Source organism: Salmo salar, chromosome 15 (genome assembly GCF_965601325.2).
Source record: "Salmo salar chromosome 15, fSalSal1, whole genome shotgun sequence".
Taxonomy (NCBI): Eukaryota; Metazoa; Chordata; class Actinopteri; order Salmoniformes; family Salmonidae; genus Salmo; species Salmo salar.
The window spans coordinates 8265883-8290019 of record NC_138305.1 but is presented as its reverse complement, the minus strand read 5'-3'; the positions used below and the strand labels follow the sequence as shown (position 1 = coordinate 8290019).

Below are 24137 nucleotides of genomic sequence, written 5' to 3'. Positions count from 1 at the left end.
ATGATAGAAACAAAAGCTGAAATAAATCACTCTCTCTACTATTATTCTGACATTTCACATTCTTAAAATAAAGTGGTGATCCTAACTGACCTAAAACAGGACATTGTTATTAGGATTAAATGTCAGGAATGGTGATAAGCTGAGTTTAAATATATTTGGCTAAGGTGCATGTAAACCTTTGACTTCAACTGTGTGTATATATATATATATATATATATATATATATATATATATATATATATATATATATATATATATATATATATATACTGAACAAAAATATAAACGCAACATGTAAGTGCTGGTCCCATGTTTCATGAGCTGAAATAAAAGATCCCAGAAATGTTCCATAAGCACAAAAAGCTTATTTCTCTCAAATGTTGTGCACAAATTTGTTTACATCCCTTTTAGTGAGCATTTCTCCTTTGCCAAGATAATCCATCTACCTGACAGGTATGGCATATCAAGAAGCTGATAAAACAGCATGATCATTACACAGGTGCACCTTGTGCTGTGGACAAAATGTGGACACTAAAAAGTGCAGATTTGTCACAACGCAATACCACAGATGTCTCAAGTTTTGAGGGAGCGTGCAATTAGCACTCTGACTGGAGGAATGTCCACCAGAACAGTTTTCACAGAATTTAATGTTCATTTCTCTACCATAAGCCACCTCCAACATCGTTTTAAAGAATTTGGCAGAATGTCCAACCGGCCTCACAACCCAGACCAGGTGTACCCGCACCAGCCCAGATCCTCCACATCCGGCTTCTTCACCTGCTGCATCATCTGAGACCAGCCACCCGGACAGCTGATGAAACTGTACAACCGAAGAATTTCTTCACAAACGGTCAGCAACTGTCTGAGGAAGACCATCAGCGTGCTCGTCATCCTCACCAGGGTCTTCACCGCAGTTCGGAGTCATAACCAATTTAAGTGGGCAAATGCTCACCTTCAAATGGCCACTGACACACATGGAGAAGTGTGTTCCACAGTAAGAAATGTGACTGTTCCTGGTGCAAAAACAATGTCCTATCCCAGAACTCGAGTAAATGACATTACTAAGCTGCTCACTGAATGTACTACACCAGGACATGGACATAGATTCTATCCTAGTCCATGTGGGTTTTAATTACATTACTAAGCTGCTCAGTGAATGTACTACACCAGGACATTGAAATCGATTCTATCGTAGTCCAGTTGGGTTCTAATGACATAATGAAGGGCAGCTCTGAACAGTTGAAACTGGATTTCAAAGAGCTGATTGATTGACTCTCTGCTAGACACTAATAAAAGACCCATCATATCTGTAACTTTTGTTGACTTTCGATACCTTTTGAAAACAGGTTTCATAAGGAGGATAGGATCCACCCAAATCATATGGGATCCTGGATCCTTCCACAGGATTATAAGGCTGCGTTGAGACAATGACTTATCAATGACCCAAGTCCAGCTCATTTAATCCCTACCATTGTGTCGCTGAGTCGTCATAATGCTTCAGTAAATGTATATTATCCCAGGGGCGTTGGCAGACATTGTAAGTAACCTAATTTATGTCCCTCTAACTGCCCTGAATACCTCTGCTGATCCTGCAGCTATTGTATGCAGTAATCATGTGCCTATGAACCAGTTTTATGATGTTAACACTGAGGCTGTGTGCCCTAGTAGCATAAATAACTTGAGCATATGTACTTCTGCTAAGCTTCCCAGTAAAGCAATGAAAACAAGCAAGCATCCCAGAAAGGTGCTCAAAATAGCCCACGTTTACATATGTAGCTTAAGAAACAAGTTGAATGAAATTAATAACTTGCTAGTAACAGATGACATTCATATTTTGACTCTCTGAAACCCACTTAGACAATACATTTGATGATATAGTGGTAGCAATACAAGGTTATAACATTTACAGAAAATACAGAAATGCCAGTGGTGGAGGTGTTGCTGTTTACATTCAGAACCACATTCCTGTAAAGATTAGAGAGGATCTCATGTTAAATACTGTTGAGGTAATATGGCTACAGGTTCATCTGCCTTACCTAAAGCCCATTCTGGTGGGAAGCTGCTATAGACCACCAAGTGTTAACAGTCAGTATCCGGATAGCGTGTGAAATGCTTGATAATGTACAGTATGTGATATCAACAGAAAGGTATATTTTCTGGGTGATTTAAATATTGACTGGCTTTCATCAAGCTGCCCACTAAAGAAAAAGCTTTAAACTTTAACCAGTGCCTGCAACCTGGTTCAGGTTATCAGTCAACCTACCAGGGTATTTACAAACACAGGAATGAAATCATCACCATGTATTGATCACATCTTTACTAATGCTGCAAATCCATTGGATGTAGTGATCACATTATAGTAGCCATTTCTCGGAAAACCAAAGTTCCAAAGGCTGGGCCTAATATAGTGTATAAGAGGTCATACAGCAAGTTTTGTAGTGATTCCTATGTTGTTGATGTAAATAATATCTGTTGGTCTGTGGTGTGTAATGAGGAACAACCAGATGTTGCACTTGACACATTTATGAAATTGCTTATCCCAGTTACTAATAGGCATGCACCCATTAAGAAAATGACTGTAACAACTTAAATCCCCGTGGATTGATGAGATATTGAAAAATTGTATGGTTGAGAGGGATGAGGCAAAAGGTATGGCAAATAAATCTGGCTGCACAACCGATTTGCAAACGTACTACAAATAGAGAAATCATGTGACTAAACTCAATTAAATAAAAAGAGAAGAAACTACGCTATGAAACAAAGATAAATGACATAAAGAATGATCGTAAAAAGATTTAAAGCTTAAATTACAATTAAAATTTGGTAACAAAAAGCTAACTCGGCGCCATCATTCATTGAATCAGATGGCTCGTTCATTACAAAACAAACTGATATTGCCAACTACTTTAACCTCTTGGGGCTAGGTGGGACGCTAGCGTGCCACCCGTGGTGCACTCCATCAACAGCAGGTGCATTTCAAGAGCGGCAAATTTGAATCCAAATAAATGTCAAAATTCAAATTTTTCAAAAATACAACTATGTTACACCATTTGAAAGATAAACATCTCCTTAATCTAACCACGTTTTACGATTTCAAAAAGGTTTTACGGCGAAAGCATAAATTTAGAGTATGTTAGGACAGTACATTTACAAGAGTTGTGTGTAATGTTTTGTCAAGTCAAAGACAGGGTCACCAAAACCATAAAACCAGCTAAAATGATACACTAACCTTTTACAATCTCCATCAGATGACACTCCTAGGACATTATGTTAGACAATGCATGCATTTTTAGTTCTATCAAGTTGATATTTATATCCAAAAACAGCGTTTTACTATGGCATTGATGTTGAGGAAATCGTTTCCCTCCAATAACCGGCAGTCAAGTCAGCGTCACAAATTAAATAATTAAAATTAGAAAACATTGGTAAAATATTATATTGTCATTTAAAGAATTATAGATTTACATCTTTTGAACGCAATCAACTTGCCAGATTTAAAAATAACCTTACTGGGAAATCACACTTTGCAATAATCTGAGCACTGTGCCCAGAAAAATACGCGTTGCGATACAGACTAGACGTCATGTTGGGGAGATCTAAAATCGAAAATACTATGTAAATAATCCATTACCTTTGATTCTCTTCATCAGATGTCACTTCCAGGTATCACAGGTCCATAACGAATGTAGTTTTGTTCAAAAAAGCTCATCATTTATGTCCAAAAATCTCCGTCTCGTTAGCACATGATGTAAGCCAGCCGGACTTCTCGTCATGAACGAGGGGAAAAAATATATTTCCGTTCGTTCAAACATGTCAAACGTTGTATAGCATAAATCATTAGGGCCTTTTTTAACCAGAACATGAATAATATTCAAGGTGGACGAATGCATAGTCTTTTATAACGTATTGGAACGAGGGTACCCAACATGAAGTAGCGCGCCAGGTGTCTAATGGGACATCACCGTTCCATGGCTCTTGTTCGGTCAGATCTCCCTCCAGAAGACTCAAAACACTTTGTAAAGGCTGGTGACATCTAGTGGAAGCAATAGGAAGTGCCAAAATATTCCTAAACCCCTGTGTTTTTCAATGGGATAGGTTTAAAGTCAATACAACACATCAGGTATCCACTTCCTGTCAGAAAATGTCTCAGGGTTTTGCCTGCCAAATGAGTTCTGTTATACTCACAGACACCATTCAAACAGTTTTGGAAACTTTAGAGTGTTTTCTATCCATATATAATAAGTATATGCATATTCTAGTTACTGGGTAGGATTAGTAACCAGATTAAATCGGGTACATTTTTTTTATCCAGACGTGCAAATGCTGCCCCCTAGACCCAACAGGTTAATGATTCTTTAATTGGCAAGATTGGCAAGACTCAAATCATTAGTCACTTTAATGTTTACACATCTTACATTACTCATCTCATATGTATATACTGTATTCTATACTATCTACTGTATCTTGCCTATGGCGCTCGGCCATCGCTCATCCATATATTTATATGTACATATTCTTATTCCATCCCTTTAGATTTGTGTGTATTAGGTAGTTGTTGGGGAAAATGTTAGATTACTTGTTAGATATTACTGCACTGTCGGAACCAGAAGCACAAGCATTTCGCTACAATCGCATTAACATCTGCTAACCAATAAAATTTGATTAGCAAACTTAGGCATGACATGCCAGCAACAAACGCTGACACTACACATCCAAGTATATCAGACCAAATTATGAAAGACAAGAATTGTACTTTTGAATTCCGTAAAGTGAGTGTGGAAGAGGTGGAAAAAATTATTGTTGTTTTATCAACAATGACAAGCCACCGGGGTCTGACAATCTGGATGGAATATTACTGAGGATAATAGTGAATGATATTGCCACATCTTCAATTTAAGCCTACTAGAAAGTGTTTGTCCTCAGGCCTGGAGGGAATCTAAAGTAATCCCGCTACCTAAGAATAGTAAAGCCCCTTTACTGGCTCAATTATCCGACCAATCAGTCTGTTACCAACCGTTAGTAAAGTTTTGCAAAAAAATAAGTTGTTTGACCAGATAACAATGTGATTTTACAGTAAACAAATTGACAACAGACCTTCAGCACGCTTATAGAGAAGGACATTCAACAATCACAGCACTTACAGAAATGACTGATGATTGGCAGAGAGAAATCGATGAGAAAAAAATTGTGGGGGCCGTTTTCTAAGACTTCAGTGCGGCTTTTGACATTATTGATCATAGTCTGCTGCTGGAAAAACGTGTGTGTTATGGCTTTACACCTCCTGCTATAATGTGGATAAAGAGTTACCTGTCTAACAGAACACAGAGGGTGTTCTTTAATGGAAGCCTCTCCAACATAATCCAGTTAGAATCAGGAATTCCCCAAGGCAGCTGTCTTGGCCCCTTACTTTTTTCAATCTTTACTAACGACATCCCACTGGCTTTAAGTAAAGTCAGTGTGTTGATGTATGCGGATGACTCAACACTATACACATCAGTGACTGAAATGACTGCAACACTCAACAAAGAGCTGCAGTTAGTTTCAGAGTGGGTGGCAAGGAATAAGATAGTCCTAAATATTTCTAAAACTAAAAGCATCGTATTTGGAAGAAATCTTTCACTAAACCCTAAACCTCAACTAAATCTTGTAATAAATAATGTGGAAATTGAGCACGTTGAGGTGACTAAACTGCTTGGAGTAACCCTGGATTGTAAACTGTCATGGTCAAAATATATTGATACAACAGTAGCTAAGATGGGGAGATGTCTGTCTATAATAAAGCCATGCTCTGCCTTCTTAACAACACTATAAACAAGGCAGATCCTACAGACGCTAGTTTTGTCACACCTGGACTACTGTTCAGTCGTGTGGTCAGGTGCCACAAAGAGGGACTGAGGAAAATTGCAATTGGCTCAGAACAGAGCAGCACAGATGGTCCTTGGATGTACACAGAGAGCTAATATTAATAATATGCATGTCAATCTCTCCTGGCTCAAAGTGGAGGAGAGATTGACTTCATCACTGCTTGTATTTATGAGAGGTATTGACATGTTGAATGCACCGAGCTGTCTGTCTAAACTATTGGCACACAGCTCGTACACCCATGGATACCCCACAAGACATGCCACGAGGTCTCTTCACAGTCCCCAAGTCCAGAACAGACTATGGGAGGCGCACAGTACTACATAGAGCCATGACTACATGGAACTCTATTCCACATGAAGTAACTGATGCAAGCAGTAGAATCAGATTTAAAAAACATTTTTAAAAATACACCTTATGGAACAACGGGGACTGTGAAGCAACACAAACATATGCACTATACACACCGTACACGTGGATTTTGTGTTGTAGATATGTGGTAGTGGAGTATGGGCAGCAGCTAACTGGAATCCATAATAACTACAAATACAAATGTTTCAGTATGATAATGCACAGGGCCCAATGTCGCAAGGATCTGTGCAAAATTCCCGGAAGTTAAAAATGCCCCAATTCTTCCATGGCCTGCATACCCACCAGACATGCCAATACCCATTATGCATGTTTGGGATGCTCTGGATCGAGGTCTAAGACAGCGTGTTCCAGTGTCCGCCAATATCCAGTAACTTCGCACAGCCATTGAGTGGGACAACATTCCACAGGCCACAATCAACAGCCTGATCAACTCTATGTGAAGGAGATGTGTCATGAAGCAGAGACTGACTAGTTTTCTGATCCAAACCCTTTACTTTAAAATAAACTTGTTGTATGTTGCGTTTATACTTTTGTTTAGTGTAATTTCTAAATGTTTTGAGAACAACAACAATGGCAGGGCAAGTCAATCTTAGCCAATATGTTAATGTATTGGGCCTATAGCCTACGGCACAAACCTCAATACTACAGAAAAAAAAAGAAAAGAAAAAAAGACGTATGTATGTATGTATGTATGTATGTATGTATGTATGTATGTATGTATGTATGTATGTATGTATGTATGTATGTATGTATGTATGTATGTATGTATGTATGTATGTATGTATGTATGTATGTATGTATGTATGTATGTATGTATGTATGTATGTATGTATGTACACTGCTCCAAAAAATAAAGGGAACACTTAAACAACACAATGTAACTCCAAGTCAATCACACTTCTGTGAAATCAAACTGTCCACTTAGGAAGCAACACTGATTGACAATAAATTTCACATGCTGTTGTGCAAATGGAATAGACAACAAGTGGAAATTATAGGCAATTAGCAAGACACCCCAATAAAGGAGTGGTTCTGCAGGTGGGGACCACAGACCACTTCTCAGTTCCTATGCTTCCTGGCTGATGTTTTGGTCACTTTTGAATGCTGGCGGTGCTTTCACTCTAGTGTTAGCATGAGACGGAGTCTACAACCCACACAAGTGGCTCAGGTAGTGCAGCTCATCCAGGATGGCACATCAATGCGAGCTGTGGCAAGAAGGTTTGCTGTGTCTGTCAGCGTTGTAGTGTCCAGAGCATGGAGGCGCTACCAGGAGACAGGCCAGTACATCAGGAGACGTGGAGGAGGCCGTAGGAGGGCAACAACCCAGCAGCAGGACCGCTACCTCCGCCTTTGTGCAAGGAGGAGCAGGAGGAGCACTGCCAGAGCCCTGCAATATGACCTCCAGCAGGCCACAAATGTGCATGTGTCTGCTCAAACGGTCAGAAACAGACTCCATGAGGGTGGTATGAGGGCCCGACGTCCACAGGTGGGGGTTGTGCTTACAGCCCAACACCGTGCAGGACGTTTGGCATTTGCCAGAGAACACCAAGATTGGCAAATTCGCCACTGGCGCCCTGTGCTCTTCACAGATGAAAGCAGGTTCACACAGCACGTGACAGACGTGACAGAGTCTGGAGACGCTGTGGAGAACGTTCTGCTGTCTGCAACATCCTCCAGCATGACCGGTTTGGCGGTGGGTCAGTCATGTTGTGGGGTAGAATTTCTTTGGGGGGCCGCACAGCCCTCCATGTGCTCGCCAGAGGTAGCCTGACTGCCATTAGGTACCGAGATGAGATCCTCAGACCCCTTGTGGGACCATATGCTGGTGCGGTTGGCCCTGGGTTCCTCCTAATGCAAGACAATGCTAGACCTCATGTGGCTGGAGTGTGTCAGCAGTTCCTGCAAGAGGAAGGCATTGATGCTATGGACTGGCCCGCCCGTTCCCCAGACCTGAATCCAATTGAGCACATCTGGGACATCATGTCTCGCTCCATCCACCAACGCCACATTGCACCACAGACTGTCCAGGAGTTGGCGGATGCTTTAGTCCAGGTCTGGGAGGAGATCCCTCAGGAGACCATCCACCACCTCATCAGGAGCATGCCCAGGCATACAGGCACATGGAGGCCACACACACTACTGAGCCTCATTTTGACTTGTTTTAAGGACATTAAATCAAAGTTGGATCAGCCTGTTGTGTGGTTTTCCACTTTAATTTTGAGTGTGACTCCAAATCCAGGCCTCCATGGGTCCCTTTATTTTTTTGAGAAGTATATATATACACACACACACAGTTGAAGTCGGAAGTTCACATACACCTTAGCCAAATACATTTAAACTCAGTTTTTCACAATTCCTGACATTTAATCCTAGTATAAATTCCCTGTCTTTGGTCAGCTAGGATCACCACTTCATTAAGAATGTGAAATGTCAGAATAATAGTAGAGAGAATTATTTATTTCAGCTTTTATTTATTTCTTCACATTCCCAGTGGGTCAGAAGTTTACATACACTCAATTAGTATTTGGTAGCATTGCCTTTAAATTGTTTAACTTGGGGTCAAACGTTTCGGGTAGCCTCCCACAATAAATTGGGTGAATTTTGGCCCATTCCTCCTGACAGAGCTGGTGTAACTGAGTCGGGTTTGTTGGCCTCCTTGCTCACACACGCTTTTTCAGTTCTGCCCACAATTTTCTATAGGATTGAGGTCAGGGCTTTGTGATGGCCACTCCAATACCTTTACTTTGTTGTCCTTAAGCCATTTTGCCACAACTTTGGAAGTATACTTGGGGTCATTGTCCATTTGGAAGACTCATTTGCAACCAAGCTTTTTCTTCTTGACTGATGTCTTGAGATGTTGCTTCAATATATCCACATAATTTTCCCTGCTCATGATGCCATCAATTTTGTGAAGTGCACCAGTCCCTCCTGCATCAAAGCACCCCCACAACATGATGCTGCCACCCCCGTGCTTCACGGTTAGGATGGTGTTCTTCGGCTTGCAAGTCTCACCATTTTTCCTTCGAACATAACGACGGTCATTATGGCCAAACAGTTCTATTTTTGTTTCATCAGACCAGAGGACATTTCTCCAAAAAGTATGATCTTTGTCCCCATGTGCAGTTGCAAAACGTAGTCTGGCTTTTTTATGGCAGTTTTGGAGCAGTAGCTTCTTCCTTGCTGAGCGGCCTTTCAGGTTATGTCGATATAGGACTCGTTTTACTGTGGATATTAGATAATTTTGTACAAGTTTCCTCCAGCATCTTCACAAGGTCCTTTGCTCTTGTTCTGGGATTGATTGTCACTTTTCGCACCAAAGTACATTCATCTCTAGGAGACAGAACACATCTCCTTCCTGAGCGTATGACGGCTGCGTGGTCTCATGGTGTTTATACTTGCATACTATTGTTTGTACAGATGAACGTGGTACCGTCAGGCGTTTGGAAATTGCTCCCAAGGATGAACCAGACTTGTGGAGGTCTACAATTTCTTTTCTGAGGCCTTGGCTGTTTTCTTTTGATTTTCCCATGATGTCAAGCAAAGAGGCACTGAGTTTGAAGCCAAGCCTTGAAATACATCCACAACTACACCACCAATTGACTCAAATGATGTCAATTAGCCTATCAGAAGCTTCTTAAGCCATGACATCATTTTCTGGAATTTTCCAAGCTGTTTAAAGGCACAGTCAACTTAGTGTATATAAACTTCTGACCCACTGGAATTGTGATACAGTGAATTATAAGTGAAATAATCTGTCTGTAAACAATTGTTGTAAAAAGTACTTGTGTCATGCACAAAGTAGATGTCCTAACCGACTTGCCAAAACTATAGTTTGTTCACAAGAAATTTGTGGAGTGGTTGAAAAACGAGTTTTAATGACTCCACACTAAGAATGTTCCAAAGCCAAGCAACTATCCTGCACCGTTCCCAGAACGTTGTGGGAAGGTTGTTCATTATTACAAATGCGGTGATTTGTCAAGCAGCCATAGGGGAACCATAGGGGAGCCATAGGGGAGGAATGTCGTCACTTAAGAATTGCGTCCCGAATAGCACCCAATTATCTTTGTAGTGCACTACTTTTGTACCAGGGCCCTATGGCACCCTATTCCCTATGTATTGCACTGCTTTTGACCAGGGTCCATAGGGAATAGGGTGCATTTTGGGACGCTGTCATGCACTTGTTTTTATCTCCCTCAATCATCACAGACATTCTTTAAACTGGAAGGACATTGTTTAAAAACTTCATTTCAATTGGTCCGAGAGTCTTCAGAGAGGTGGGAGGAGGCTTCTCTTGCTTCACTGAAGATCTGAAATGCTGAAAATCTTCTTTTGTCGGATTGGTTGGAGACTCGGAGCCTCGGTTTCCTTTTTTAGAGGCCCTTCTCCTTCTCTCCTCCTCAGTTTGTCTCTCTCCTCTCTCTTTTTCTATCTGTCTCTCAATTCAATTCACAGGGCTTTATTGGCATGGGAAACATATGTTTACATTGCCAATGCAAGTGAAATAGACAAACAAAAGTGAAATAAACAATATAAAATTAACAGTAAACATTACATCACAAGAGTTCCAAAAGAATAAAGACATTTCAAATGTCATATTTTATATATATATATTATAATATACAGTGCTGTAACGATGTGCAAATAGTAAAAATACAAAAGGGAAAATAAATAAACATGGGTTGTATTTACAATGGTGTTTATTCTTCACTGGTTGCCCTTTTCTTGTGGAAACCGGTCACAAATCTTGCTGCTGTGATGGCACACTGGGGTATTTCACCCAGTAGATATGGGAGTTTATCAAAATGTTTTTTATGTGGAATTCTTAGTGGATCTGTGTAATCTGAGGGAAATATGGGTTTCTAATATGGTCATACATTTGGCTGGTAGTTTTTTTGTTAGTTATTTCCAATGTGTCAATTAATTATCTTTTTGTTTTCTCATGATTTGGTTGGGTCTAATTGTGCTGATGTCCTGGGGCTCTGTGGGGTCTGTTTGTGTTTGTGAACAGAGCCCCAGGACCAACTTGCTTCGGGCACTCTTCTCCAGGTTCGTCTCTCTGTAGGTGATGGCTTTGTTATGGAAGGTTTGGGAATCGCTTCCTTTTAGGTGGTTGTAGAATTTAACGGCTATTTTCTGGATTTTGATAATTAGCGCGTATCGGGCTAATTCTGCTCTGCATGCATTATTTGGTGTTCTACGTTGTACACAGAGGATATTTTTACTGAAGTCTGAATGCGGTGTCTCAATTTGGTGTTTGTCCCATTTTCTGAATTCTTGGTTGGTGAGCGGACCCCAGGCCTCAAAACCATGAAGGGCAATGGGTTCTATAACTGATTCAAGTATTTTTAGCCAGATCCTAATTGGTGTGTCAGATTTGATGTTCCTTTTGATGGCGTAGAAGGCCCTTCTTGCCTTGTCTCTCAGATCGTTCACAGCTTAGTGGAAGTTAACTGTGGGGCTGATGTTTAGGCCGAGGTATGTATAGTTTTTTGTGTGCTCTAGGGCAACGGTATCTAGATGGAATTTGTATTTGTGGTCCTGGCGACTGGACCTTCTTTGGAACACCATTATTTTTGTCTGAGATTTACTGTCAGGGCCCAGGTCTGACAGAAGATCTAGGTTCTGCTGTAGGCCCTCCTTGGTTGGGGACAGAAGCACCAGATCGTCAGCAAACAGTAGACAGATTCTAGTAGGTTGAGCCCAGGTGCTGCCGACTGTTCTAGTTCCCCTCACCAATTTGTTGATATATATGTTGAAGAGGGTGGGGCTCAAGCTGCATCCCTGTCTCAACCCACGGCTCTGTGGAAAGGAATGTGTTTTTTTTGGCCAATTTTAACCACACACTTGTTTGTGTACATGGATTCTCTCCCTCTCACTCTCTACAGTTTAATTAATCAGCTGTGTGACGTGCTACAGGACGTCTTCTTATTTAATGTCACAGAGCAGGGAAATTAAATAGTAGCCTGTAGCACGTCCACACAGCAGGGAAATTAAATAGTAGCCTGTAGCACGTCCACACAGCAGGGAAATGAAACAGTAGCCTGTAGCACGTCCACACAGCAGGGAAATGAAACAGTAGCCTGTAGCACGTCCACACAGCAGGGAAATGAAACAGTAGCCTGTAGCACGTCCACACAGCAGGGAAATGAAACAGTAGCCTGTAGCACGTCCACACAGCAGGGAAATGAAACAGTAGCCTGTAGCACGTCCACACAGCAGGGAAATTAAACGGTAGCCTGTAGCACGTCCACACAGCAGGGAAATGAAACGGTAGCCTGTAGCACGTCCACACAGCAGGGAAATGAAACGGTAGCCTGTAGCACGTCCACACAGCAGGGAAATGAAACGGTAGCCTGTAGCACGTCCACACAGCAGGGAAATTAAATAGTAGCCTGTAGTACGTCCACACAGCAGGGAAATTAAACAGTAGCCTGTAGCACGTCCACACAGCAGGGAAATGAAACAGTAGCCTGTAGCACGTCCACACAGCAGGGAAATGAAACAGTAGCCTGTAGCACGTCCACACAGCAGGGAAATGAAACGGTAGCCTGTAGCACGTCCACACAGCAGGGAAATGAAACGGTAGCCTGTAGCACGTCCACACAGCAGGGAAATTAAATAGTAGCCTGTAGTACGTCCACACAGCAGGGAAATTAAACAGTAGCCTGTAGCACGTCCACACAGCAGGGAAATGAAACAGTAGCCTGTAGCACGTCCACACAGCAGGGAAATGAAACAGTAGCCTGTAGCACGTCCACACAGCAGGGAAATGAAACAGTAGCCTGTAGCACGTTCACACAGCAGGGAAATGAAACAGTAGCCTGTAGCACGTCCACACAGCAGGGAAATGAAACGGTAGCCTGTAGCACGTCCACACAGCAGGGAAATGAAACGGTAGCCTGTAGCACGTCCACACAGCAGGGAAATTAAATAGTAGCCTGTAGTACGTCCACACAGCAGGGAAATTAAACAGTAGCCTGTAGCACGTCCACACAGCAGGGAAATGAAACAGTAGCCTGTAGCACGTCCACACAGCAGGGAAATGAAACAGTAGCCTGTAGCACGTCCACACAGCAGGGAAATGAAACGGTAGCCTGTAGCACGTCCACACAGCAGGGAAATGAAACGGTAGCCTGTAGCACGTCCACACAGCAGGGAAATTAAATGGTAGCCTGTAGTACGTCCACACAGCAGGGAAATTAAACAGTAGCCTGTAGCACGTCCACACAGCAGGGAAATGAAACAGTAGCCTGTAGCACGTCCACACAGCAGGGAAATGAAACAGTAGCCTGTAGCACGTCCACACAGCAGGGAAATGAAACAGTAGCCTGTAGCACGTTCACACAGCAGGGAAATGAAACAGTAGCCTGTAGCACGTCCACACAGCAGGGAAATTAAATAGTAGCCTGTAGCACGTCCACACAGCAGGGAAATTAAACAGTAGCCTGTAGCACGTCCACACAGCAGGGAAATTAAATAGTAGCCTGTAGCACGTCCACACAGCAGGGAAATTAAATAGTAGCCTGTTGCACGTCCACACAGCAAGTAACCTCTTTTCAATTGTGGCCTTCACCCAACTTTTGACCCTTCTAGACTTGACTTGACTAAAATATGTAGTTTGATCCCTTTCATAGAATGAACCAACGTACAGACAATGAGAGCCTGTATCTACTAATCTTGATTCTCATTCAGTTGGTAGATGTAAGTAATTGCTCAATATAATGTCATTATAATGTAATGTGATTATATGGCAGCATGTGTGTGAAGAACAGGTCATTGCAGGACTGTAAAGCAAAACGGGACAGAACAGTCTATTTCTACTGTTTCTGTGTCGAGCATCTTTCTACCCTGACTGACTGACTGATTGGCTGGGGTAATGGATGTGTGTGTGTTCCCTGCTCTGTTGTCGCACACACACACACACACACACACACACACACACACACACCCACCCAGCTCGGCGGTCTCAGAGAGTAAAACAAAGGGCCTCTTGGCGCCCTCGCTTCCACCTGACGTCATAGCAACAACAGCTCTCTCTCTCGCTCTCTCTCTCTCTCTCTCTCTCTCTCTCTCTCTCCTCTCTCTCTCTCTCGCTCTCGCTCTCGCGCTCTCTCTCGCTCTCGCGCTCTCTCTCTCTCGCGCTCTCTCTCTCTCTCGGTTCATCCTCCAACACATTCTAAATTCTGCCTCCTCCCCTCCCCTCCCCTCTGCTTTCCTCCCCTCTCCTCTCCTCTCTGCTCTTCTCTCCTTTCTTTTCAGAAGAAAAGAACAGTACACACATTACACCCAGATGTACACAAACAACACACATTACACCCAGATATACACAAACAACACACATTACACCCAGATATACACAAACAACACACATTACACCCAGATATACACAAACAACACACATTACACCCAGATATACACAAACAACACACATTACACCCAGATATACACAAACAACACACATTACACCCAGATATACACAAACAACACACATTACACCCAGATATACACAAACAACACACATTACACCCAGATATACACAAACAACACACATTACACCCAGATATACACAAACAACTGTCTCCTCCTCTACCGTTCAGTCCAACCACCCTCTACTGTCTCCTCCTCTACCGTTCAGTCCAACCACCCTCTACCGTTCAGTCCAACCACCCTCTACCGTCCCCTCCTCTCTCCTCTCTGCTGCTTCCTCATCAGGAACACTTGTTTTTTTTCTCTCCTCTCCTCCCCTCTCCTCTCCTCTTTTCCTCCCCTCCCCTCTGTTCTGTTCTGTTTTGCTGTGTGTGTCTTTGTGTTACTGCTCTTCTCAAAGATTCAGCGATATGAGTCCTCTCCCAGGCATCTCAGTAATGAATGGAGGGGAGCTCAGCTCACAGCACAACACAGCAGCCATGCACATATACACCTGTGTGTGTGTGTGTGTGTGTGTGTGGGAGTTAGCGTTTGATTGCGTGAATCATTTACATGAATAAGCACGAACCCCTCTGTTCCTGTGTTTTTCCCTCTGCGTCAATAAACAGCCATGATTTTCTCACACACACACACACACACACACACACACACACACACACACACAGAGAGAGACAGACAGAGGTTTGGGGAGAACTAGTCTCATTACTGTCACTGAGGTTGACAGTGTTATCAAAGTTCAAAGCCTGCCGCATGAGAGACACACACATGGTGCACACACACACACATGGTGCACACACACACACACATGGTGCACACACGCACACACACACACACACACACGGTGAAAACATGAACTTAATGAACACACACACACACAAGCACACTTTTCACAGGTAAGAGTGAGTCACTGTCTGAGTACATAACTGGTAATTGCAAGGCTGATTTTGCTGGGGCTTTCTGTAACGTGTGTGTGTGTGTGTGTGTGTGTGTGTGTGTGTGTGGGGGGGGGGCTTTCTCCTCCCTGTAGAAAACGGTGGACTGCATGACCACCATGTCGGTGCCGTCCACCCTGGTGAAGTGTCTGTATCTGTTCTTTGACCTTCCTCACATGGCCGAGGCCCCTGGGACCTCACAGACCCAGACCTCAGAGCTGCCCCAGGCTGACCGTCGGGCCCTGCTGCAGAAGGTCTTCGCACAGGTCTGTAATCAACGCCTATTCCCTAAACACTACTCCTTAGCCCCTTCTCCCTAGCCCTTCCATCCTGGCCTCTAGCCCCCCTTCTCTAGCTCAGTTCCCCCATATCCTAGTGAAGCTATGTGGGGTAAGGGGGTAAGGGGTATCCTAGTGAAGCTATGTGGGGTAAGGGGTATCCTAGTGAAGCTATGTGGGGTAAGGGGTATCCTAGTGAAGCTATGTGGGGTAAGGGGTATCCTAGTGAAGCTATGTGGGGTAAGGGGTATCCTAGTGAAGCTATGTGGGGTAAGGGGTATCCTAGTGAAGCTATGTGGGGTAAGGGGGTAAGGGGTATCCTGGTGAAGTGTTTTTTAATATGTTGAAACTCTTTTATTTCTGTGTTGTCACTAGATCCTTGTGAAGCTGTGTAGCTTTGTCTCTCCTGCGGAGGAACTGGCCCAGAAAGATGACCTCCAGCTACTCTTCTCCGCCATCACGTCGTGGTGCCCCCCCCACAACCTGCCCTGGAGGAAGAGCGCCGGCCAGGTCCTCACCACCATCTCACGACACGGACTCAGCGTCAACGTCATCAAGTATATCCACGGTGAGAGTTTGGTGTTGGTTGTGTTTTTGTTGTAAGGTTGGCCAAATTCAGAAAACATTCCCATTTATTTTCCCAAAAATTTGTTGAGAGGATTTCCACTTGTAATTGTTAAATCAATTCCAGTTTTATTCCCTCCTAAATTTGTCAAGCCTCCAAATGGGAATTCTGGGAAAAAAACTGCATTTTGGGAATGTTTTCAGAATTTTTACAACCCTAAATGGTTGGTGTCTGTGTACCGAGAAAATACAGATTGATGGTGTGTGTGTGTGTGTGTGTGTGTGTGTGTGTGTGTGTGTGTGTGTGTGTGTGTGGCTGCTGCCATATTAACCTCCTTCCCTCCTTCCCTCCTTCCCTCCCTCCCTCCCTCCCTCAGAGAAAGAGTGCCTGGCCACGTGTATCCAGAACATGCAGCAGTCAGATGACCTCTCACCTTTAGAGATCGTAGAGATGTTTGCTGGTCTGTCCTGCTTCCTGAAGGACTCCAGCGACGTGTCTCAGACCCTGCTGGACGACTTCAGGATGTGTCAGGGATACACATTCCTCTGTGACCTCATGCTCAGGTAGGCTCATATTAGAGTGTGTGTGTGTGTGTGTTTCAATATCAACAACTCCATCTCCCCCCAGGCTGGAGCAGGTCATTGATGACAGTAGTGTAGAGATGTTCTGAACAGTGTTACGATATTAACCCCTTCCTCTTCCTCTTCCTCTACAACATAGTGTGTTATGGTATTAACCCCTTCCTCTTCCTCTACAACATAGTGTGTTATGATATTAACCCCTTCCTCTTCCTCTACAACATAGTGTGTTATGATATTATTACCCCTTCCTCTTCCTCTACAACATAGTGTGTTATGATATTAACCTCTTCCTCTTCCTCTACAACATAGTGTGTTATGATATTAACCCCTTCCTCTTCCTCTTCCTCTACAACATAGTGTGTTATGATATTAACCCCTTCCTCTTCCTCTTCCTCTACAACATAGTGTGTTATGATATTAACCCCTTCCTCTTCCTCTACAACATAGTGTGTTATGGTATTAACCCCTTCCTCTTCCTCTACAACATAGTGTGTTATGATATTAACCCCTTCCTCTTCCTCTACAACATAGTGTGTTATGATATTAACCCCTTCCTCTTCCTCTACAACATAGTGTGTTATGATATTAACCCCTTCCTCTTCCTCTACAACATAGTGTGTTATGATTATTAACCCCTTCCTCTTCCTCTACAACATAGTGTGTTATGATATTAACCCCTTCCTCTTCCTCTACAACATAGTGTGTTATGATATTAACCCCTTCCTCTTCCTCTTCCTCTACAACATAGTGTGTTATGATATTAACCCCTTCCTCTTTCTCTACAACATAGTGTGTTACGGTATTAACCCCTTCCTCTTCCTCTTCCTCTACAACATAGTGTGTTATGATATTAACCCCTTCCTCTTCCTCTACAACATAGTGTGTTATGATATTAACCCCTTCCTCTTCCTCTACAACATAGTGTGTTATGGTATTAACCCCTTCCTCTTCCTCTTCCTCTACAACATAGTGTGTTATGATATTAACCCCTTCCTCTTCCTCTACAACATAGTGTGTTATGATATTAACCTCTTCCTCTTCCTCTTCCTCTACAACATAGTGTGTTATGATATTAACCCCTTCCTCTTCCTCTACAACATAGTGTGTTATGTTATTAACCTCTTCCTCTTCCTCTACAACATAGTGTGTTATGGTATTAACCCCTTCCTCTTCCTCTACAACATAGTGTGTTATGTTATTAACCCCTTCCTCTTCCTCTACAACATAGTGTGTTATGATATTAACCCCTTCCTCTTCCTCTTCCTCTACAACATAGTGTGTTATGATATTAACCCCTTCCTCTTCCTCTTCCTCTACAACATAGTGTGTTATGATATTAACCTCTTCCTCTTCCTCTACAACATAGTGTGTTATGATATTAACCCCTTCCTCTTCCTCTACAACATAGTGTGTTATGATATTAACCCCTTCCTCTTCCTCTTCCTCTACAACATAGTGTGTTATGGTATTAACCCCTTCCTCTTCCTCTACAACATAGTGTGTTATGATATTAACCTCTTCCTCTTCCTCTACAACATAGTGTGTTATGATATTAACCCCTTCCTCTTCCTCTTCCTCTACAACATAGTGTGTTATGATATTAACCCCTTCCTCTTCCTCTTCCTCTACAACATAGTGTGTTATGATATTAACCCCTTCCTCTTCCTCTTCCTCTACAACATAGTGTGTTATGATATTAACCTCTTCCTCTTCCTCTACAACATAGTGTGTTATGGTATTAACCCCTTCCTCTTCCTCTACAACATAGTGTGTTATGGTATTAACCTCTTCCTCTTCCTCTACAACATAGTCTGTTATGATATTAACCCCTTCCTCTTCCTCTTCCTCTACAACATAGTGTGTTATGGTATTAACCCCTTCCTCTTCCTCTTCCGCTACAACATAGTGTGTTATGATATTAACCCCTTCCTCTTCCTCTACAACATAGTGTGTTATGATATTAACCCCTTCCTCTTCCTCTACAACATAGTGTGTTATGTTATTAACCTCTTCCTCTCCCTATACAACATAGTGTGTTATGGTATTAACCCCTTCCTCTTCCTCTACAACATAGTGTGTTATGATATTAACCCCTTCCTCTTCCTCTCCCTATACAACATAGTGTGTTATGGTATTAACCCCTTCCTCTTCCTCTTCCTCTACAACATAGTGTGTTATGATATTAACCCCTTCCTCTTCCTCTCCCTCTACAACATAGTGTGTTAGTCTCTGTCTCGATCTCTCTTTTTTCTCTGTCTCTCTCTCCCACTATCCTGGTCTGAGTAAGGAGCGGTAGTGGAGGCCAGACTAATATGATGAGTCAGTGTTCTCCAGCAGAGATGGAGAGATGGAGACTCAGAGATGTGTATGATAAATGAGTGTGAGGGAGGGAGTGTGATGGGTGAATAAAGATTATTATTAGTATCATCTCTTATTGTGTCTCTTCCAATGTCCATCCCTCCTTCTCTCCCCATCCCCTCTCTCCTTCTCTCCTCCATCCCCTCTCTCCTTCTCCCCCATCCCTCGTCCATCCCTCCTTCTCTCCCCATCCCTCTCACCTCTCTCCTTCTCTCCCCCATCCCCTCTCTCCTCTCTGCTCTCCCCCATCCCTCTCCCCCATCCCTCTCCCCTCTCTGCTCTCCCCATCCCTCTCCCCTCTCTGCTCTCCCCCATCCCTCTCCCCTCTCTGCTCTCCCCCATCCCCTCTCTCCTCTCTGCTCTCCCCCATCCCTCTCCCCCATCCCTCTCCCCTCTCTGCTCTCCCCCATCCCTCTCTCCTCTCCCCTCTCTCCTCTCCCCATCCCCCCCCCCCAGGTCTGTTCAGAGAGTTTGGAGGAGCGCGTTGTGTCCACAACATAGTGAAGTATGATCAGTGCAGGGACCATGCTCTGATGATCATCCAGCAGCTGGTTCTGTCCTCTAGTGGAGATGATGACATGGGAACATTACTGGGTCTGATGCAGACCCGCCTGTTTCTCCTCTGTAGACCCTCCTGTTTCTCCTCTGTAGACCCTCCTGTTTCTCCTCTGTAGACCCTCCTGTTTCTCCTCTGTAGACCCTCCTGTTTCTCCTCTGTAGACTCCCCTGTTTCTCCTCTGTAGACTCCCGTGTTCCTCCTCTGTAGACTCAATGAATCAAACAATTAATCAATTCATAAAAAAATGAATCAATTAGCCCATTAAAATGTTTATTTTACTCCATAAGATAATTAGCAATATGCAAGAGACTACAGTTGAACCATGTGCCATAAAGTATAATGGGTTTAGCTGACTAAGGCAAAGGACTGGTCATGAGAAGCCAAATATCAAAGCAAGTATTATTTAATGACTCGGTGAAAATGAATTGATTCACAATACAAGGCATAACGGTGTAATCTTCAAAGCTTTAGCAAGAATTAAGAGGTATTATTCTAAGCATATAGATACTAAAGTTAACTTACAGGACAAAGCATGAACAAAGAGATGCCTTAGAAGTCTAGGAAATGAGAATGAATCATACAATCTTCCTACAGGATAAGAGAGAGAACAAAATACATTTAATTCCATTTAGAACAACTGAAGGTGTAACCTTTCAACCCAAAATCAACCACCATTGACCAATCAAACGATACCAAGTTTACAGTGTAACCTGACCCCCAAGGCCCAATCACCACCTGAGAGTCACAGCATTTAAATACTTGTGTGGTGGATGAGACCAATGGAAATAAGACAGAATTCCTGTGAAGACAATGAAAACCCTTTGCATATAGTAATTCAGAGTTCACCCTGTCCAGATACAAGTTACCACAGAGATCATACAGGTAGCCTAGTGGTTAGAGTGTTGGGCCAGTAACTGAAAGGTTGCTGGATCGAATCCCCGAGCTGACAAGGTAAAAAATCTGTCGTTCTGCCCCTGAACAAGGCAGTTAACCCACTGTTCCCCGGGCACCTCTCTGATTTGGGTTAAATGCAGAAGACACATTTCAGTTGAAGGCATTCAGTTGTACAACTGACTAGGTATCCCCCCTTTACCTTTCAGTTGTACAACTGACTAGGTATCCCCCTTTCCTTTCTGTTGTATAACTGACTAGGTATCCCCCTTTCCTTTCTGTTGTATAACTGACTAGGTATCCCCCTTTCCTTTCTGTTGTATAACTGACTAGGTATCCCCCTTTCTGTTGTACAACTGACTAGGTATCCCCCCTTTCCTTTCTGTTGTACAACTGACTAGGTATCCCCCTTTCCTTTCAGTTGTACAACTGACTAGGTATCCCCCTTTCCTTTCAGTTGTATAACTGACTAGGTATCCACCTTTCCTTTCAGTAGTATAACTGACTAGGTATCCCCCTTTCCTTTCAGTTGTATAACTGACTAGGTATCCCCCTTTCCTTTCAGTTGTATAACTGACTAGGTATCCCCCTTTCCTTTCTGTTGTATAACTGACTAGGTATCCCCCTTTCCTTTCTGTTGTATAACTGACTAGGTATCCCCCCTTTCCTTTCAGTTGTACAACTGACTAGGTATCCCCCTTTCCTTTCAGTTGTATAACTGACTAGGTATCCCCCTTTCCTTTCAGTTGTATAACTGACTAGGTATCCCCCTTTCCTTTCAGTTGTATAACTGACTAGGTATCCCCCTTTCCTTTCAGTTGTATAACTGACTAGGTACCCCCTTTCCTTTCAGTTGTACAACTGACTAGGTATCCCCCTTTCCTTTCAGTTGTATAACTGACTAGGTATCCCCCTTTCCTTTCAGTTGTATAACTGACTAGGTATCCCCCTTTCCTTTCAGTTGTATAACTGACTAGGTATCCCCCTTTCCTTTCTGTTGTATAACTGACTAGGTATCCCCCCTTTCCTTTCTGTTGTATAACTGACTAGGTATCCCCCTTTCCTTTCAGTTGTATAACTGACTAGGTATCCCCCTTTCCCTTTCTGTTGTACATCTGACTAGGTATCCCCCTTTCCTTTCAGTTGTATAACTGACTAGGTATCCCCCCTTTCAGTTGTATAACTGACTAGGTTTCCCCCTTTCCTTTCTGTTGTATAACTGACTAGGTATCCCCCCCTTTCCTTTCTGTTGTATAACTGACTAGGTATCCCCCCTTTCTGTTGTACAACTGACTAGGTATCCCCCTTTCCTTTCTGTTGTACAACTGACTAGGTATCCCCCTTTCCTTTCTGTTGTATAACTGACTAGGTATCCCCCCTTTCTGTTGTACAACTGACTAGGTATCCCCCTTTCCTTTCAGTTGTACAACTGACTAGGTATCCCCCCTTTCCTTTCAGTTGTACAACTGACTAGGTATCCCCCCTTTCCTTTCTGTTGTACAACTGACTAGGTATCCCCTTTTCCTTTCAGTTGTATAACTGACTAGGTATCCCCCCTTTCCTTTCAGTTGTATAACTGACTAGGTATCCCCTTTTCCTTTCAGTTGTATAACTGACTAGGTATCCCCCCTTTCCTTTCAGTTGTATAACTGACTAGGTATCCCCCCTTTCCTTTCTGTTGTTCAACTGACTAGGTATCCCCCTTTCCTTTCTGTTGTATACCTGACTAGGTATCCCCCTTTCCTTTCAGTTGTATAACTGACTAGGTATCCCCTTTTCCTTTCAGTTGTATAACTGACTAGGTATCCCCCCTTTCCTTTCAGTTGTATAACTGACTAGGTATCCCCCCTTTCCTTTCTGTTGTACAACTGACTAGGTATCCCCATTTCCTTTCTGTTGTATAACTGACTAGGTATCCCCCCTTTCCTTTCTGTTGTACAACTGACTAGGTATCCCCCTTTCCTTTCTGTTGTACAACTGACTAGGTATCCCCCTTTCCTTTCAGTTGTATAACTGACTAGGTATCCCCCCTTTCTGTTGTACAACTGACTAGGTATCCCCCTTTCCTTTCAGTTGTACAACTGACTAGGTATCCCCCTTTCCTTTCAGTTGTACAACTGTCTAGGTATCCCCCCTTTCCTTTCTGTTGTACAACTGACTAGGTATCCCCTTTTCCTTTCAGTTGTATAACTGACTAGGTATCCCCCTTTCCTTTCTGTTGTACAACTGACTAGGTATCCCCCTTTCCTTTCTGTTGTACAACTGACTAGGTATCCCCCCTTTCCTTTCTGTTGTACAACTGACTAGGTATCCCCTTTTCCTTTCAGTTGTACAACTGACTAGGTATCCCCCTTTCCTTTCAGTTGTACAACTGACTAGGTATCCCCCTTTCCTTTCTGTTGTACAACTGACTAGGTATCCCCCTTTCCATTCTGTTGTATAACTGACTAGGTATCCCCCCTTTCCTTTCAGTTGTACAACTGACTAGGTATCCCCCCTTTCCTTTCTGTTGTACAACTGACTAGGTATCCCCTTTTCCTTTCAGTTGTAGAACTGACTAGGTATCCCCCTTTCCTTTCAGTTGTATAACTGACTAGGTATCCCCCCATTCCTTTCAGTTGTATAACTGACTAGGTATCCCCCTTTCCTTTCTGTTGTACAACTGACTAGGTATCCCCCTTTCCTTTCAGTTGTACAACTGACTAGGTTTCCCCCTTTCCTTTCAGTTGTTCAACTGACTAGTTATCCCCCCTTTCCTTTCTGTTGTATAACTGACTAGGTATCCCCCTTTACCTTTCTGTTGTATAACTGACTAGGTATCCCCCCTTTCCTTTCAGTTGTTCAACTGACTAGTTATCCCCCCTTTCCTTTCTGTTGTATAACTGACTAGGTATCCCCCTTTCCTTTCAGTTGTATAACTGACTAGGTATCCCCCCTTTCAGTTGTATAACTGACTAGGTTTCCCCCTTTCCTTTCTGTTGTATAACTGACTAGGTATCCCCCCTTTCCTTTCTGTTGTATAACTGACTAGGTATCCCCCTTTCTGTTGTACAACTGACTAGGTATCACCCTTTCCTTTCTGTTGTACAACTGACTAGGTATCCCCCTTTCCTTTCTGTTGTATAACTGACTAGGTATCCCCCCTTTCCTTTCAGTTGTACAACTGACTAGGTATCCCCCTTTCCTTTCTGTTGTACAACTGACTAGGTATCCCCCTTTCCTTTCAGTTGTATAACTGACTAGGTATCCCCCCTTTCTGTTGTACAACTGACTAGGTATCCCCCTTTCCTTTCAGTTGTACAACTGACTAGG

The 24137-nt window shown here is 43.0% G+C and overlaps 1 protein-coding gene across 1 annotated transcript in view; it reads left to right on the top strand.

Moving 5' to 3' along the window:
• Positions 1 to 24137, top strand: part of LOC106570917 (WD repeat and FYVE domain-containing protein 3) — a 292588-nt gene that overhangs the window by 129684 nt on the left and 138767 nt on the right. The window contains exons 5-10 of the mRNA XM_082961602.1: positions 15689 to 15859; positions 16247 to 16439; positions 16813 to 16999; positions 17064 to 17086; positions 17808 to 18884; positions 19832 to 19999. Of these exons, the coding sequence (XP_082817728.1) occupies positions 15689 to 15859; positions 16247 to 16439; positions 16813 to 16999; positions 17064 to 17086; positions 17808 to 18884; positions 19832 to 19999 (1819 nt within the window). The remainder of the gene's footprint in view (positions 1 to 15688; positions 15860 to 16246; positions 16440 to 16812; positions 17000 to 17063; positions 17087 to 17807; positions 18885 to 19831; positions 20000 to 24137) is intronic.